General features: G+C 39.7%; 1 protein-coding gene across 3 annotated transcripts in view; it reads left to right on the top strand.

The window, feature by feature from the left end:
* The window catches only part of NRP1 (neuropilin 1), a 114,873-nt gene extending 99,775 nt beyond the window's left edge, over positions 1-15,098 (top strand). For 2 of the 3 annotated variants that reach the window (XM_076331839.1, XM_076331838.1), the window contains exons 14-18: positions 4,028-4,165; positions 7,561-7,832; positions 8,335-8,428; positions 10,031-10,090; positions 11,340-15,098. In XM_076331839.1, the coding sequence (XP_076187954.1) occupies positions 4,028-4,165; positions 7,561-7,832; positions 8,335-8,428; positions 10,031-10,090; positions 11,340-11,629 (854 nt within the window). In that variant the 3' untranslated portion in view covers positions 11,630-15,098. Of the gene's footprint in view, positions 1-4,027; positions 4,166-7,557; positions 7,833-8,334; positions 8,429-10,030; positions 10,091-11,339 lie in introns of all 3 variants that reach the window. The other variant, XM_076331840.1, reaches the window with a different exon arrangement.
* The last annotated feature ends 2,630 nt before the right edge of the window (positions 15,099-17,728 follow it).

The raw sequence follows: 17,728 nt of genomic DNA, 5'->3' as shown, positions 1-17,728 counted from the left end.
ATGGTGGGACAACTTTGCATCAACAAAGGGATATTAAAGCAGTTAAATTATCATTTACTATCATTTAAGGTAATTCTGTGCTGCCACTGTAAGTGGTATAAAAAGGTGAAATGCAAATATGAATCAGACCCAATATACTACTTCGAAGTGGTCCAAATTATGTTTGTAATTTCCCATTTTAATGTTGATTTACCCTTTGGCAAGAGCATCCTATAGAGAATTTTCATAGCATCTTTAATGCCATCATGCTTCTTCTTGCCTCTTGGTGGAGGAGTTATAAAAATGTGTCAAAATCTGTGGGCTACGAAAGATTAACAGACTTGCAAGAAACTCACTCAACTAGACTTTCAAATGACTTTCTTGTCTGTGTACAGTAATGGTTCCAGCTGTGAGCAAGATGTGGTCAAGAAGTACAGCTGTTGGTTATTCTTTGAGAGGATAAATCTGTTTTAATTCAGTATCACGTACCCTACATTTTGAAAAAGGCATATGGGATTTCGTCACACCTCCCTCTCAGATTCTCATCTGAAGTGCTGCTATTTGGTTACATAATAGCTGGTTTTCTTCATCCTCTCAATACACACAAACCCAGAGATCAATCACCTATTGGCAGGAGAATTATCCTAGCAGGTGAATGGGCCAGCGCTGCAGAGGGAGCCTGCCAAATGCTACTCGTCCCTACTTTCCTTCCTTCCACCAGAGCTGCCAAGCTATAGTTCAAGGACAAAGAACTTGCCTGTAGCTTACTGTGAGCTACTGTATCAGCCTCCTGGGACCTTTAATAGAAGTGTTGAACTATTCTGTCTTTTGCTGCTGGGGCAGATCCATTGTCCGTACGACTAATGAACCTATCCAGATGCTACAAGTGTCTATTATTAATTGGCTAGTAGGTCTATTTTTTCTTTTTATGGGTCCCTGGGAGAAGCATTGGAAGAGACATAAGAATAGACAATAAGAGATGGCATGTTTAAGGAGCCCATAAAATAAAAGCACTCTGAAACGCCTTGCCTTTGACCTTCGATCCCGTTGCTGTGATTGTCTAAGGAATATATTAACACAATCACTTTTAAGAAAACAATAGGAACCTAGCAAGAAATAGCTAACTGAGAGCAGGTTACTGGTCAAATCCTGCTCAATTTCAGGGGATTCTCATTAACTTCTGCATGGAAAAGAAGTTCATTTATGTGCTACACCATGCTGTCTGTGAGACCAAAGCCAAGGAACACAGGCATGGCCAAAGCATATCAGACTTAGGCTCTTTGCCAATTTCCTGGACTATATATTTCAAATGAAAGCATAAGAAATTCTTTATTAGATGGTGCTGTGAAATTTAGCTCTGCTTTGAAACTCTCCTTCTAATCCCAATGTTCAGAGCTGGCTTCAGACCATGAGGCAAAAGGCTTTTGTCACTCCCTGCACTTCAGAACTAACGATTAAATTCTGGATATTTTCCTTACCCATTTCAGTGTCCAGTTCTCTTTGAATTGTGTTCAGCCTTAGCAGCATTCAAGGGAAGCAAGTATCGCTCACATCATATGAGAATTCTTTTCCTTTGATCCACATTGAACTTCACCAGATATCTCACAGTTCTCAGGCTATGAAATGGAGAAAACAGAATAATCTTCCTTCTCTGGATTCTTCACCCATTTACATACTTCTCCTGTGTCTTCTACTATTTATTTTTATTCAGAGTTGAATAATAGCAGTCCTTTCAATCTCTTTGTGCTATGTGCTCATTTATGCTGTGTGATATCTTCAGATTGATGTGATCTATCTACCACTGTTCTCCTTTCTTGTGGTTTGAATACCACACAGGCTATCACTAGCTTTGCATGATATAATCCTTCGGGATTAATAAGATTAATTTTGTTTTACATTTTCTAAAGTTCTGTTTCATGGCTCTGATGTCAAAGCCATGCAATATAGCTCTCCCTAGGCCTCCTTGACAATGAAAGGCTATTTTTCACGAACTTAAAACACTTTAATTCATTTCAATGTCACTCTGTTTCTTTAAAAACTCCCCTTGATTTTCAGATGTCCCCTTTTGGGCAAGATGTCTTTGATCATGGCCCCATTGTCTAGAAAAAAAAAAAAATCATATACTGAAGAAAGAAACATAATGGATTGCCTTTCCGCACTCATGTGCGCACAGGCTGAGTTCTGCTTCTTCAACATTTTGAGCCCAAAGAGAGATTATTCACCATGATCTGCCCCTTTCCTAGAAAGGCCTAGGGTCCTCCAGGAAACATGTTTTCTCCACATTGAATTCCTGTGCCAGACATTATCTGTTTAATTCATTTGTTCCCAGCTAGGATGCCATATTCGTGACAATGTGGAGTAGACCGCTCTGGAGGCCAGCAGGAGGGAGCAGGGAGGCAGGCAGGATGGGGCAGATGAAAGGAAGGAGTGAAGAATCAGTGCGGAGAGATGCCGCAGCACAGCCGAGGTACTGACAGGCAGAGGAGAGGGGCAGGAGCTGCCGTATGCTCAGACCTCTCTGCTGACAGAAAGAAATTTTCTAGGGGCCAGAGGGGAGAGGGCACAGTGGCTGCAATGCAGGAATCCAGTGAATTGAGTTAAAACTGTGTCTGGGAGCAAGGACCCGCCAAACAAGGACACAGCAGGCAAGGAGAGAATGATAGATGAACCCTTTTTATATCCATTCTGTCTTAACCTACTCACCTGAGGCTTTCTCTGTGTTGATAAAATGATTATTCTAGTTTACTTTCCATTAAAAATCTGGGTTGTGAGTTCAAAAGCCTTTCCAGTCTTCCCTGGGCAGCTCACTACGTGGAGGAGGTCGTTGCCTCTTCAGACTGGAAGAGCTCCACCTCAAAGGCCTAGCCAGCCACAGGTCCCAACACACTTCCATATTTCTCCATATTTTCCCACAATAAACAAAACACATTCTAGGGGCTGCATTATCTTTCCTGGCTTTTTTTTTTTTATAATGGGCAAGAAAGCAAAAGAACACAATTCTTCCCCCAGAGCTGATATTGATGGGAGCACAGAGTCTTTTGTTCTTAGTTCATACTTGCACAAAGCATCTCATTAAAGTAAACCTAAGTTATTCCTTTAATAAGGCATGAGTCATGCCTGAGAAAAGACTTCAGGATTTGGTCACATTGCTGTGGGAAGGGTATTGCTCTACTGGGAGCTGTCATTGCTCAAGGTGAGATAAAGGTTCATAGCAATGGGGTAGGAACCAAAAGCCCAAAAGGTTTCAAACTGCTTCTGAAAATAAGAAATGCAAGGGATTTATATGCTATCTTTGTATAATCTTTCCATTCAAATTCCAAGTTCTATTGAAGAAAATAAGCTACTATGTATTAAACCTTTGGGCAGAATTGAGGAGAAGCTGAAAACAAGATATGATCTCATCCTGACCATAATACCAGACTTCCCTTGTTTTACGTGGAGCTTGTTTTGAAGCTTATTTTGAGTTCATTTGGCAATCAGCCACATTTGTCCCTTTTCCGGCTCAATTTGTCCATTTCAATGCTGCCATCTTGTGGGCCTACTTAACTGTCTGGAAGATGCTGAAATAAGTTCCTTACTGAAGCCACGTACTATACATTTCACCAGAAATCCTTTTGTGCCAAGGACATTCCATTAGTGTTTCTGCCCTTTCTTATTTTTGTCCAAATCTTATTGTGAGTTATTGCAAAACGTTGCACAGTTATGGTACAAATAGATATTATCAACCAGCAAATATATCTGATAAGTAAGCCAGAGCTTTCTTACAGTACAGTCACAAGCTAATATGGGCAAATCAGAAAAATTAATCTAACCACAAAAAAATCCCAAAATATGAGTCATAAAGAGACAAGAAGCAACCACATCATTTACCAGAAATAGTCGTTCTTAATCTGTTTCCCAGCAGGGCTGCTCTTGCTACAGATTCTCAGTTTCAAGTAGGAACGGCTCTGTTAATGGTCAAATGCATGCATTTGGTTTTGAAGTACAAAATCTGAATTATGCAATTAATAATCACATTTTGTCTCTCCTTTTCTCTCTTTCCCTGCAGAGCTGCCACTATACAACTTCAACTGTGCCTTTGGATGGGGATCCCAAAAGACGTTGTGCCACTGGGAGCACGACAACCAGGTGGATTTAAAGTGGGCAATCCTGACCAGCAAAACTGGGCCAATTCAAGACCACACAGGTAATCATGAGTTCATGATTTAGCCATTTTACAGGGGAAGAGGTTGTTCTGTTTAATACCAACATGCCTTCCAAAACCAGAGGAGAATGAATTATGCCTAAAATACGTAAAGTCTCAAAGCTGATTCTCTAGGCAACCTAACCCATTACATGTAGTCACAACTGACCATAATTATCCTTTCTGTTGGGGAATAAAGATCATTTATTGTCAGGAATTGAAGATATTCCCTTCTCCTGAGTCGCCTTTGGATAACCACCATCTAGGGTAGAAAAAAATCTGAATGACCAAATATTCTGCAAATATCACTTAGCAAGTGATACAGTCATAAACAAACCTCACATTGTTCCTGTTTGTAATTACAGGGGCTGCCCACCACAGAAAGATGTTGTAAGTGAAACTTCCCATGCCCTCCTCCTCTCCAGCAGGAGTTGGAGATTATAGCCATCCCTTTGCTCACACACAGTTTTTCCAAAAATATCACCCTGGGAAATTTATTGGTTGGTTTTGTAGTATCTAATTCATGGCTCTGCATAATTAGGCAATAAATATGCTGCTGGCTAGTGGTGAAGGGAGGGTGCTGTGTGACCTGCACAGCCTCTCGCCTTAGTGTTCTCTCTTGCATACGTGCAGATTAATCAAATGTGTTGAGATGAATCCCTCTTCCCACTTCTGCAACCCCTTTGCCTAATGAGAATGACAAGGAAATTAGACAAAATTGGACTTTTTACATTCTGAGACACTTTCAATTGAATCTTAAGACAAGTACAGTAGTTTCAGGGAAAAAAAAACTTATAATACTTTGACTATAAATGGCATTGTACAAATAAATGGCATCAAATTAACTAAATGCAGTTAGCTGAAGTGAAGGCTGTAATGGTGGAAAAATTGATGTAGAGTAAAGTGAAATGGCTCAGTAGGATCTGACATTGAAAGGAGGTTAAAAGCTATGTTAGCCAGAGACTGACAAAATCTAAAAGGCATGCATAAGTAAAGCTCTAATTAAGACAATGAAGACAGAGTTCCTGACCCAGCACTGCAATAATATTCTGGAAATGAGAGCTATCTGCACTTTGCCACCAAGGATTATAGAGAGACTGAACCTGTCTTCAATCAAGAGATGAAGAAATGATATTCTTCAAAATGAGATTTTGTTGTTTCCGCTGGGCCCTGCTAGTGCAGAAGACTTATTTGTTCCATTAGCTGTATCTTCAGTAAGTCTTACAGGCAGCCCCTTTTGCTCCTTACTGCACTAACTTCCAATATTTTCCAAAATTTTCCTTCAACTCTAAGGGCACCTTCACTTGCCAGGTTTGTCATTCGCCTGCCAGCAGGTACAGAATGAGTGGGGTGGGTGTGAACGCAGACCACAAGCAGTCTGAATGGCACCACCATCCCAAACAAGCCCCTCAGTGTCACCACTACACAGCAAGGCCCCCTATATATTGGGAGAACCGCAATGAGCAATTCCCAGGCATATCTTGCTCTCAGCTGCACTTGTATAAAGCTGAAGAAACTCCACAGAAGTGATCTTCAATAGCAATTGCTTTAAGACAGCAGGATATGCTGTATGTCACTTCAAATTATACATGTTGTGATTAAATCTGGCCAAAGTTAGGTCTTCCAACTGAGACAGCCATCCTAATGCTGTGATTATTTTTCTTTTTTCCTCCCTTCGGATTTCCCTATCACTATTCTTTGATGAGATTTGCAGATGTTGTGCTGCCCTCTGCAAAGAAGCAAAGCTGGAAAGAACATATAGGTACAAGCACTGCTGCTGAAGAAGCTGGACAAGATGTTACTGCAGTAAGACAGAAAAAAGGGAAAAAAAGCCTAAATTTTTTTGGCAATTTAATATCCTCTTCCCTTATAAAGTTCTTTCAAAGACCAGATACTTCCACATGCATATTGGCCAGGATACTTCTGACTGCCCACAGAAAAATCCAAATAAAAGAAAACATCCTTGTCTCCTGTTAGAAGAAATATTTCCCTTTCCCATTTATTAGGCCCACTCCTTCCAACCACTGGGTTTAACCCACTCCTCTTTGTTCCTGGTTCACCTTTTACTACCCTGTCCTTCTTATACTTCCCCGAGTGGCAATGCTCATCTATCCCTTCTTCATTGGTGCAGGTCTACACCATTACAATTCAGCAAGTCTCAATTATACCTTATTTCAAATGAAATTCAAGAATATCATGTATAAGCAAAGACCAATGCTGATAAAACATCACCCTTCCAAAACATCTTATTTTGCCTCTTTTTACTTTTATTTTGTTTAAACATTGGTATAAACAGAGATAGATATACTTATTTCAGCATTTGAGAAATAGTATTTCTTATTATTACTTTTCTCCTTCCTGCTTTCAAAATAACTTTATACCAATGCCAGTAAACGCTGTCTCCACGCTTTTGTGTGAGTGCATTACACATGCAATCCATTCTTATACACACCAGGATGAACTTCATGTTTTTCCACCATAATTCTCCACAAAGAAGCTGTTCAAAAGCTGACTGGAATGGATGCCTGGCTGGTGTAAATCAGAAGCACTTCTCTGTAGTCGGTATCTTACTTAGCAATTTTCTGTTACCAAACTAATCACACTCCCACATGCTTCTCTCCCAGTGTGATTAAGCAAGTAATTTTACAAGTTAAGGGTATTAGGTATTCAGATTTCAACAAGTATAAATCCATTATGCTCTTCAGAAAATACCAGCCATAATCTTACTCTTTCAGGAAGCAGCTCACAATATACAGACCCCAATATATTATTGCTAAAATCAAGGGAATAACTCTGGCACTGTTTGTGACAACACTCAGACTCTATTTAGGAGCACTGTTTAGATCTCAGTTCCCGATCTCTGACCATGGCTGTTCAAAGCTAGTTTATCCTCCAGTGTTCTTCCCATTCTAATCTTGCCCTCTCGAGCACACATTACTTTAAACAGAGATTAAAAATAGCTCTTTGCACAATTAGTGTAGAGTAGGCCCTGAGGGATTTCCGTCTAGCCTGCTGAACTAGGGCTGGCTTTCTTCAGGAGGTGCACGCTGACTAATGGAGCATATGCTGTCACACCAAACATGCTTTTGCCTCCTTCCCTGAGCAAAAGAAAATGCCTTGTGTGTGCCATGTAGTGAACATCTTGTTACAGTTCATTCTCAGCACAAAGCATCCCAATGAACAGCAAAGGAGACTGCCAGAAGAAATAAACACTCCTTAGAGCGCATCAGCTTTCCTACAGCTCCCAAACCAACACCCTCCGACTCTCTTGGTTGTGAGGTTTGACCCATCAGAATGGAAAGAAGGCAAAATGATCGGGGGGTGGTTGGGGCTTCTTAGGTAAACAAAGAATATGAAAGCTGGTGGCTATTCCTAACACAGTCCTTCTGTCACAGTAGGAGATGGCAATTTCATTTACTCGCAAGCTGACGAAAGACAGAAAGGGAAAGTCGCCCGACTGCTGAGCCCCGTGATTTACTCGCAGAACTCTGCCCACTGCATGACTTTCTGGTACCACATGTCCGGCGCACATGTCGGCACCCTGAAGATCAAACTGCGGTACCAAAAGCCAGACGAATACGATCAGGTGCTGTGGACCCTGAGCGGGCACCAGGCAAACTGCTGGAAAGAAGGACGCGTTCTTCTTCACAAGTCTGTGAAACACTATCAGGTGAGCTTGGCCACTCCTCGCTGAACTAACGGAGCCAAGGCCAGTAAAACCTTGCTGGTCATGTTTTATACACCATAGCAGAAAATGTCACTGAAGGATTTATGTACACAGTATTATACCTCCAGATGTGGTGCTATTGCTGTGACAGTAGTAATAGTGGCATATTTCATGGTATCTCAGCTGACAGTAATACAAGCAATTTGTTATCAAAGGCCAAATAAATGGTTTAGAAATCATTTCTCATGTCACAAAACTGCATCCTTGCCACAGTTTTGCTGCTGGTGTAAAAGTCTTTAATGAAGTTATGACATTCTATAAATTCACATTTGCATATATAAGTTCATAAAGGCATGCAGTGCAGATTGGCAGGCCACAATCAAAGCACATGTAGATGTGGCATCATGACAAGTGAAGATATGTGTTAACAACTAATTAAGATATCCTGAATGCTGCAATTGTGTGTTAACAGGAAAACAATGTGAACATTATCCTATTTTGCCAGGTGGTTATTGAGGGAGAAATTGGAAAAGGAACTGGAGGAATTGCTGTGGATGATATTAAAATTGACAACCACGTAGCACAAGAGGATTGCCGAAGTAAGTATGAATAGCAAAAACATATAGAAATCTCATCCAAAACATTATTTATTTTGGTTTGATAGCTGTTTGTTTCTGTGAGAAAGGGATAGACAATTATTGACTCTACAGGAAGTTTTGCACTGAAAATATCCTGATCTAGCCTATAGCTTTATTCATAGTAAGTGCCACTGGTATCACCTCAGTACCACAGCAACTGCAGTCTTTTGGATCAGAACTGGCATCCTACTGACATGGGTCGCAGCATGTTCACATCCTCACATCTCTCCCTATATTTCATATTGCTGTCCTCTTTAAATTTCTCTGCTTTTCCTAATGCTCTTCCCTGTTTTAACTAATGCTCAAAATCCAGTTTTATTTCTTCACTCTTTTTAGATCACTTACCACCAAGCCTACTTTAATTCTACCCTAGCGTTTTTTAAAGCACCATATCAAACCCTTACAGGATAGGGTGAAATGGCCCCTGGTCTATCCTCTGCTGTTCTGTAATTCTGAGTTTGCTGTGACTTGTTTGCTGTAGTCACCAGCTCCCAGACACGTGGGACATGAAGTAATGTTAGAACATGGCCTTTTCCACATCTGAGCCAGGCTATTCCTGAGATGCTATTTGAGTCCTTTTATTTCTGGCCAGTCTTGAGTTATTCCAGTCACTGCTGATCATACGTGCATTGCATACTGCACGTAATTTGGCAGTAGCAACCCCAGATAAACACAAGCAACTGAACCCTGTCCTTCATGATGGAAATGAAGCAATGACTTTTATCTAGAAGAGGGAATAGAACTGAGAACCCTCAGCATTAGAAATATAAACTTATGCCATGCAAGTTGGCAACACAACTGAGAGCAATAATAGAGGGTGTTCCTTCCCTTTTGTAGCTAATAGCCTTTTGAGGGTAACGTGAGACTTCAGCTACGTGGTAATTTCACTGCAGGATGAGAAAATGGTACAATCTCTTTTTATCACACAGTCCTTCTCCTGGGGTTCATCATATGCCACCAGAGTGGCAGTTACCAGGAAAGAGGCAGGACGCACTGCTTGGTCCTCCTGCAGTGTCCTCAGTGCCAAGAATGGTGCTGGGACCACAGTGATGGTATTTCCCTGACTCCAAATGAGAGAGGAAGGTAACTTCTTTCCTACCTCCACATGTTTCAGTTGTTCAAACCAAATGCTGAGCAAAGATTTTGGCCTGTGGGAGCTAAAGCCAAAAGCTTAGTCTGAAGCCCAAACACAAGTGGTCTCGCTGCAGTCAGTGAAACCATTCTTGTGATTAACTATGCCTACACTGATGAAGTGTTATGGAATTGGGCTCCAAAATTGTAAATACAATGAATGATGCTAATTCATCACACCGATTTCTCTTTCCCAGACATGGAAAACCCCTGCTGATAACTAAAACTGTGCCAAGACTGGGCAGAGAAGGGTTTTTAAATCTTTCTTTTTTTCTCCATTAATTTTCAGAGCCCATCATAATGAACAGTTCTGTCAAGCTAACATAATGATGCTCTGACACAGGAAAATCTGCTATACCATTATTGTCAGCATGATAGTCAATCAGTGTTTGTAACCCTAATAATCAATGTCAATTCTCTTTGCTTCATTAGAATCAACTGATGTGGAGAATGAAATAGATGAAGAAGAAGACCCAGAAAGTAATCAAACAGGTAAAAATTGTGTTGTTATTATTAAAAGGGAATTAATTTTAAAGTGTATTTTCATGTGAATTTGTGTATTCTATTTATTTATTTATAGATTAGTTTTCTAACTGCATATTGTATCAAGGTTTTTGATTTATCTAGGTCAGATGCTAAGAAGGGCTTACATTTATTTGAAGGATTTAATAGTTTTATTCTTCTATGCCATATAATCTTATGGACTTTGTATCATTTATACCTGCCTCAAACCTTTCAAACTTTATATACATAATTTGTTATATTGTATACTTATATATGCATGCACACTGTAGCTCCTTATTATTTTGTTATCTAGAAGACTTGTCCACAGCTGAAGAAACAGCTATCATTATATATCTTACAATTTATGACTCATGCAGTGTCTAGGTACTTGGGCTCAAAACTCTTCTAGGCTAATTGTTTCTTCAGACCTGGCTGAAAATGTCATTTTATGACCAGTCTACCGAAGCATTATCATTTTCAATGATGATAGCTGTAAATGGATCATTAAATGGATCATAATTGTCATATTGTCCCAATAATGAAATATGCTTGCATTTTTCAGGCAACGAGCTTAAGTTTTTTCTGTTACAGTCAACGGGATTGCTATCATTGATTTCAGTGAAAGCAGGGTTTGTCCAAAAAGACTTTTTGGCTTTTCCTGCAACAATTAGCAGGGTTTGCAAGCTTATTGGATCTCTTTCATAAACTGAAAGGGTTGAGGGAAAACGTTATGGTACCCAGTGAATATTTTACACAAGAGGGCAGAGTGCTCTTCTGTGTCACTTCTGTCACTATTTACGTTTCAAGGTCCAATCCTGAAGTCAGTGAAGTGGAGATGGACACAAAACGGCTGGAGATTCCCAAACAATGTCTAAGGCTATAAACATTCACAAGATTTAATTAACATTTTTGAGCTAAATACTGCAAGCTGGCAAAATATAATCAAAAGGTCTGGTTATTCATTCCCAAGACTCCCACTTAATCCAAGGCAGAATCAGACCCCTACTAACATGCAGCAGATTCAGGGATTGGAGAACAGTATGAAAAAAACCAACAACTATTTGGGCTGCGTTATACTTTTCAGCTGTTTATGACTACCTCCAAGAAGCTAGGTTTTCAAATCATGTAGCAATTTATGTCAGAAACTTGTTGTCCTTTCTCCAAATTTCCAACTCATCAAACAAAGTTCTACCTAGAATCAGGTCTCAAAATTCTGCAATTCTTTACTCCATTTCAGGGTTTACACCTCCATACCATACAGGCGAGGACTACGATGATAACATCTCCAGGAAACCAGGCAACGTCCTGAAGACCCTAGACCCAATCCTTATTACCATCATAGCCATGAGTGCACTCGGGGTGCTTTTAGGAGCCATCTGTGGAGTTGTCCTGTACTGTGCCTGTTGGCACAATGGGATGTCAGAGAGGAACTTGTCTGCACTGGAGAATTACAATTTTGAACTGGTCGATGGTGTAAAACTGAAAAAAGATAAACTAAACACACAGAATTCATACTCGGAAGCATGAAGGTATAAAGCGACTGGAGAAGTTTCAGAGAATCGGGATGGAAGGACATAGCTCGGTCGTGCTGGGGAACTGTTGATCTTCTTTTACTGTACAGGCTGAAAAGTGCATTGATGACACTGAGCCAAGCTTTTCTCAGGAGCTTCAATGAGTGTGTAACCGATAAACATGGACAACAATCTGTGTTAACAATCTGAATCATGTACAGTCTGCTTTTTCTGTTGGTTTTATTTGAAATAATCAAATGCTGGTGTTGAGACCAAGTATGATTGACTTATAGTTCATTTTGTCTTTCTTTCTCTCCCTCTCTTTTGTTTTCCGTTAATGGATAATTTTGGTTTTACTGTGCAAAATCCAAGATGCTGTCACAAAATGTATTCAGTGGGGTCCTTTGGATGGACATGCTGTCTGTAGCTCAGTGCCCAGAAAATATTGGAGTAACAGCAATTTAGTGGACTCCCGCACCTGTATTTGTGTATAATTGCTCGTGTTGTGCATAGGCAAAGAAGGGTTAGGATGTTTTTGAAAGTACTGCTGCATCAGTACCGATATAGTGTGTCAGCTCTGTTTACGAAGCAATACAGTCAAAATTTATTGATGTTTTTCAGTGTTGTACTAAATTTTGTGCTTGTGAACTCCATAAAAGAGTATGTGCCATCATCAGACACAACTGGTAACCGAGTGTACTGCCTAAAAACTAAACAAAAAAGTCCTTGGCACTGGCTAGTGTATGTCCTCTCAAGTGCCTTTTTGTTTGTACTGCTTCTCATTGTGTTAACATTAACTACAGCTCTGCTTCTCTGCAGTTATGCCCTTGTCTTTAATCATATTCTGATGGCTCACTGACTAAAAGAAAAGTATATTTTAGTGTAAGAAAGTAGCCTCAGCAAGGCAAGGGCTAATCAGATTTGACAACCTGGCTCGATTGTTCTGCTTTCTGTATTTCAACTTCATGTCTCTTGACCCTTTTGTATAAAGCTGCAATATCCCCTTTTATTGTTCTTTCATATAGAATGTATTTTCAAATGTAAAATCTCTCTCCCTTTCTCTTCTCTTCCTCTCTCTCTTTCTGAGTAGATTTCATAAGCATTTGCCATTGCCAAGGAAAGAAAACTGCAGCTTTAACTTGCTGGTAATGGCAAAGGATTTTATTAGAGTTTGTGTTAAAAAATAAGGGAAAATTCTTAACTTTACCCTCCAAAGTCGAACTTTGGGTTTCTTCTTAACAGCATAAAGTGACAGTATCTTTTTTCCTGAAGTCATGAAACATGTCTTTTACCCTGAACAGCTTCCCTGTTAATTACACTAGGGAAAATGATTCACTTACTGAAAAGATTGCCTTTAAAATGAGAAACTTTCCTCCTCCTGTCCCTACCTGAACCCAGTGTTCTGTTCTCTCAGTAAACGTGTATTTTCATGCTAATCAATGCTAATTGGGCTTACGCATGGGTACTGAGGGCAGAATAAAATCCCACAGTGCATGTAGGGCATGTTCTTACCATCCTGTTATATCCAATTGGCATTTCATACCAGGAGGTTTCTGTTTGACCAGAAGCACAGATAGTGACAGATTCAGTGAGCTGAGTACTATAAGCTGTCAGAAAAATGTGTTTGACAGTTATGTGGCAATTTTTTAATATTTTAGGACAAATACTATTGAACAAATAATATTCAACAGCCTATGCAGCTGGTTCAACAGGGTAAAAAGAAACAACATTTTGTTGCCCTCAGGGGTCCGTAGGAGGAGGCGAGGGACCAGAGGGATCATTCCCCTCCTGCAGGTGCGAGGGGAGCCCCTGGGTTTTCTGCGGTGACCCGCACACAGCACAGCCATAACTGGGGAGGCAGTGGAATAAGGCAGCTTTAACCTTCCCCTGGGTATCTACCAACCAGCAGGTAAAACCAATGCAAACATGGGGAAAGGAACATCCTGCAAAGTGCTGAACTCACTTTTTTCCTCACTGAATTCCCTGAGCAGAGTTAGGGAAGTGATTGTGACTTTCTGTCTTTTCAAAAATTGCTTTTGTAGTAGAGCAATGAAGTATCCTGTCCAGGATTAGAACTAAAGAAGGACTAATTCAGCCTTGAATTACTAGATCAACAGAATCCACCCCTATTTATCAATTAAATGTTTTGAAGCATATCATTTCACCAATACGAAGCATAAAACAGAAAAACCTGTAGAAAATCCACCAGTAACCTAGAAATTGAAGAAAAGGGAGGGAGACTGGAGGTAAAAATATGAGTCTGGAAACTGAAAATATTTTAAAGGAAGACCCGATAGAAAAAACATTGGACAGTTGCTACTTCAGATGAGTCCTAAAGGCAGAAACTATAGTGAATATTCAAACACTCATTTAGATGCCTAAGTTGGAAGAGTTACCTCCCCAGGCTGTAGATCCTGGGTCCTCCAGAAGGTAAGACAGAGCACCTAAGGCCTGAAAGTGAGGCATAAAAGTTAGTCCATGAAACGTCCCAAGTGTCAAACTCACTTTGGCAGAGGCAGAATTTTCATTTGTATCCAAGTGTAATTTGACCATGATAGTATCGCAGCAGCTAGTTAATTAACCCAAAGAAAAAATGGATTTTTCACAACTATTTTCAGCACACTACCACCTTGTGATTCAGGTGTTAGGGTCTGTTCTCCTTAGCTGAAAAACTTTTAGTCCACTAACCTGACTGAGAGTTACATGCGTATATTGCCTTGAAGAGAAAATCCCATTGGGGAGCCCAAGTCCAAAACCTTTTGAAATATTCCCATGGATTTCAATAGATTCTGGTCCAGCTCTTGGTCTTGATCTCTTTGAACAGTAAAGCTGGTGGTTGGTGGTTTTTTTCTTCTTTTAACATACTGAGAACAGTGAACATAAAAAGAAATATATCTCCTTTGTGGTCTTCAGACCTTACTATGATAATGAGGATCTAGCACTGAAGATTTGATTTCTCTGAAGGTAATAGAATGAAAGTTGCCCTTCAATAAAGGAAAAATGATACTGCAACTTTACATTGAAAAGTATCTTGCACTGATAAATATATTTAAAAAAAATATATGTTTATAAAGTTATTAATTTGTAAAGGCAGTGTTACAAAATGTTCAGTTTATATTGTTTTAGATTGTTTCATAATTTTTAAAGTGTAAAATAACATATTTTTTTCTTTATTGAAAAACTAAAAAAATCTTCTGTAGTAAAATGATTTCATTTTACTGGTATATTATTGCTTCATGTTTTGTACCATCATAAAACTTTGTGCAAATTTTTTTTACAGAAATTTTTATTTTCTATGACAATACGACACTTGTAAATTGTTGTTTCAAAATGAACAGCGAAGCCTTAACTTTAAATGACATTTGTACTCTCAGACACTGAGTAGCATAAAAAAAAATCACATAGAACTGAACTGTAACTTAAATTTCCAAACTATGACTACTACATTCCAAAGAAACAGTTGAATTAAACATTTTCATAAAATATCCCATACCTGATGTATTTTATTATACTAAAATGGATTGGTTTTATTAAATGGCTGGTTTTATTTAGCATCTTGCAACAAGCACATTGTTTTAATCATGGTTACATTTGTTGGTAGGCAACTCCAACAAACAGACACCTTGGTGGGACCGTTCATGGTTTAGGATGGAAGGATTCACCCTCTGCCTGCCCAATTCTCTCTCCCTGCTGGAAGACACTCCCACTACATGCCTAACTTTTAGCCAAACGGCAGGGATTTAAGAGGACAAATCTGCCACCGCTGCTGGCAGGTTGTAATTCACCTTGCTGACGTGGGAAGCCCAAGCCGCACACCCTACGTAAGTCATACGCGCCCCTTATGGCTTGCTTTTAGCAGGGGTGAGTTTTACCAGGGAGTAATGTCCATTTTTGACAAGTTGCTCCACTAAGTCTCTGCTCCAGTGGTAAGGTTTGTACTGATGAGCTCCTTGCAGATTTCCACTGAAGTCATCAGGACTTACCCAGCCATGGCCAAATTTCCCAATGCGGAACGGAGTTGCTGATGGGAACAAATGCTGCAAAAGCAACCCATTGGGCCTGATTCAGCATTCAGCTGGGTACTGAACTCATCTGTGGAACATATGATCATGCGTAGGGAGACCTTCAAGAAATTTGCTTCCAGACCAGAAGCTTTAGATTGTACATTTCCTGTTTTATGCAATACTTACCTATTTGTTTCTTTTTAATACTGAGCAGTCTGCACATTAAAGTTTGTCAAATCCTTTCTTTATGTTGCACATACGAACAATGCACATACTGTCAGTATGTCACTGGGTTGAGTGCTCATGAACAAACGTTTTACTTCAGCTACTTTACTACTCCTGGGAAAAATATTGTACTTATTACCGCATATTTGATGATTGTTACACTTGAAGAGAAAGTATAAAATCTTTCCTCCTCAAGAGAGCGGTGTTGTGGGTACCTGTTTAAAATATGAGATGGAACTATAGCAATGCGCCTGAGGAAAACTTGGCTTTGTGGTCAGAATAGGGATTGCTCTCAAAAGACAGTTGTGAAGGTTGTTGTCCATATAATCACTAAATCCAAATTCCTTAGAAATGTACTTCATTGCGCTTTGTTTGTTTCTGTGATAACCCGCCACGGGGCACTTTGAGGGAAAATAAATGGCAATGGAATTAATTAGTGAAAAAAGGAAATCTATAAAGTGAATCCATTGAGGATGAAGTTCAGAAAAGAGAGACAAGTATTTTAAGTTAAGAAAATTCTCTTTCTTTCATTTAGGGGAAATTAATTAGCCTAGAATCTAACAACTACTTAGCACTAAACCTACAGTTTTCCACACTAAATAGGCTGCATAAAGGAAAGACAAGAATGGTGCAATGGGATCTGAATTACATCTCAGAACATAACTTGTAAACTTGAAAGAAAAAGAAGAGCAGATGGAAATAACAGATGGGTCAGCTACAGACAACCCGTGCCAGGAGTGCATAACTCTGAGGCTCAAATATTAGGGTCACGGTCTGTAAAAAGGGTCTTTGGCACGTAGAGACAAGCAAACCCTATTATTATTCACCAATCAAATGTACCAGCCCTGAGCCAGCAGCCACATAGCCACAGTGCTGAGCACAGTCCCATTTCCTTGCCTTTTGGCAGGACGTAAAATACAATTACACAGCAAAAGGCAGATGTACGGGAGAGGCAGGGGCAGCACAGCTGACGTATGGTTGGATAAGGCCCACTGGCATCATGGAAACGACAGCAGTGCCCACCTGTACAAACCTGCCTGCTGGACCAAAGATGCCAGTCCCAGTGGAGATGAAGGCTCCTCAGTCCTTGTAAACTACCTTTTATGAGGTATATGAGGACTTAACAGGTGCATACCAGTATAGCTCTAAAATTGATCCTCATAAGTCTTTTCTTATGTACAATTAGTCCATTTCTAAGTCAATTCTCCTAACCTGCTTTCCCAAAGTCAAATGTCAAAGTTGGTTTTGATTTTCAGATCATGGCATCTGGATGTTAGACCCCAGAAGTAATTCCCTTCCCATTCCTTAATTGTCCTGTCCTTTGCAATGCATTATGCCTAACAGCATATTGGTTCAAGCAACATTAATTTGTTAGAGCTTTAATTTCTTCTTTTATACTGTTTTATGCCTGAAGTCACCCATAACCACAATTTTATCTACAAGTGTTTGTTAAATTATAACAGCGTGTATCTAATTTTTTTTGCCATGGGATACTTTGTATAGCTGTTTTATTTGCCGATTAGTCCCCCTGTAGACCCTAATTGCTCTTCTACAGTAGGTCAGTTCTCTATATACACTTCTATTCTCATAGCTACACACAATCAAATTCTAATCTTATCACCTGAGGACTGATGGTGTCTCAATGTTTATAACTGAAAATCTCATTAAAAAATCTTCTGGCGTTTTTCACAGATGGATGGAGTCTTATCATGTCCAAACTTAATTCCACCTTCAATAATCATATTCTCCTATTTAAATTTACATTGTTTTTATTCATCTCTCAGACATTTGATTCATGTCCCTGTCATTGTACAGCATCACTGTGCACCATGCACTGTGTTTTATTACAGACAGTTGTGTTTCCATAATGGGTGAGGTGGGTCCGA

This window comes from Aptenodytes patagonicus, chromosome 2, assembly GCF_965638725.1.
Source record: "Aptenodytes patagonicus chromosome 2, bAptPat1.pri.cur, whole genome shotgun sequence".
Classification (NCBI taxonomy): domain Eukaryota; kingdom Metazoa; phylum Chordata; class Aves; order Sphenisciformes; family Spheniscidae; genus Aptenodytes; species Aptenodytes patagonicus.
The sequence above is the reverse complement of the archived record's forward strand: the minus strand, read 5'-3'. Positions and strand labels throughout refer to the sequence as shown.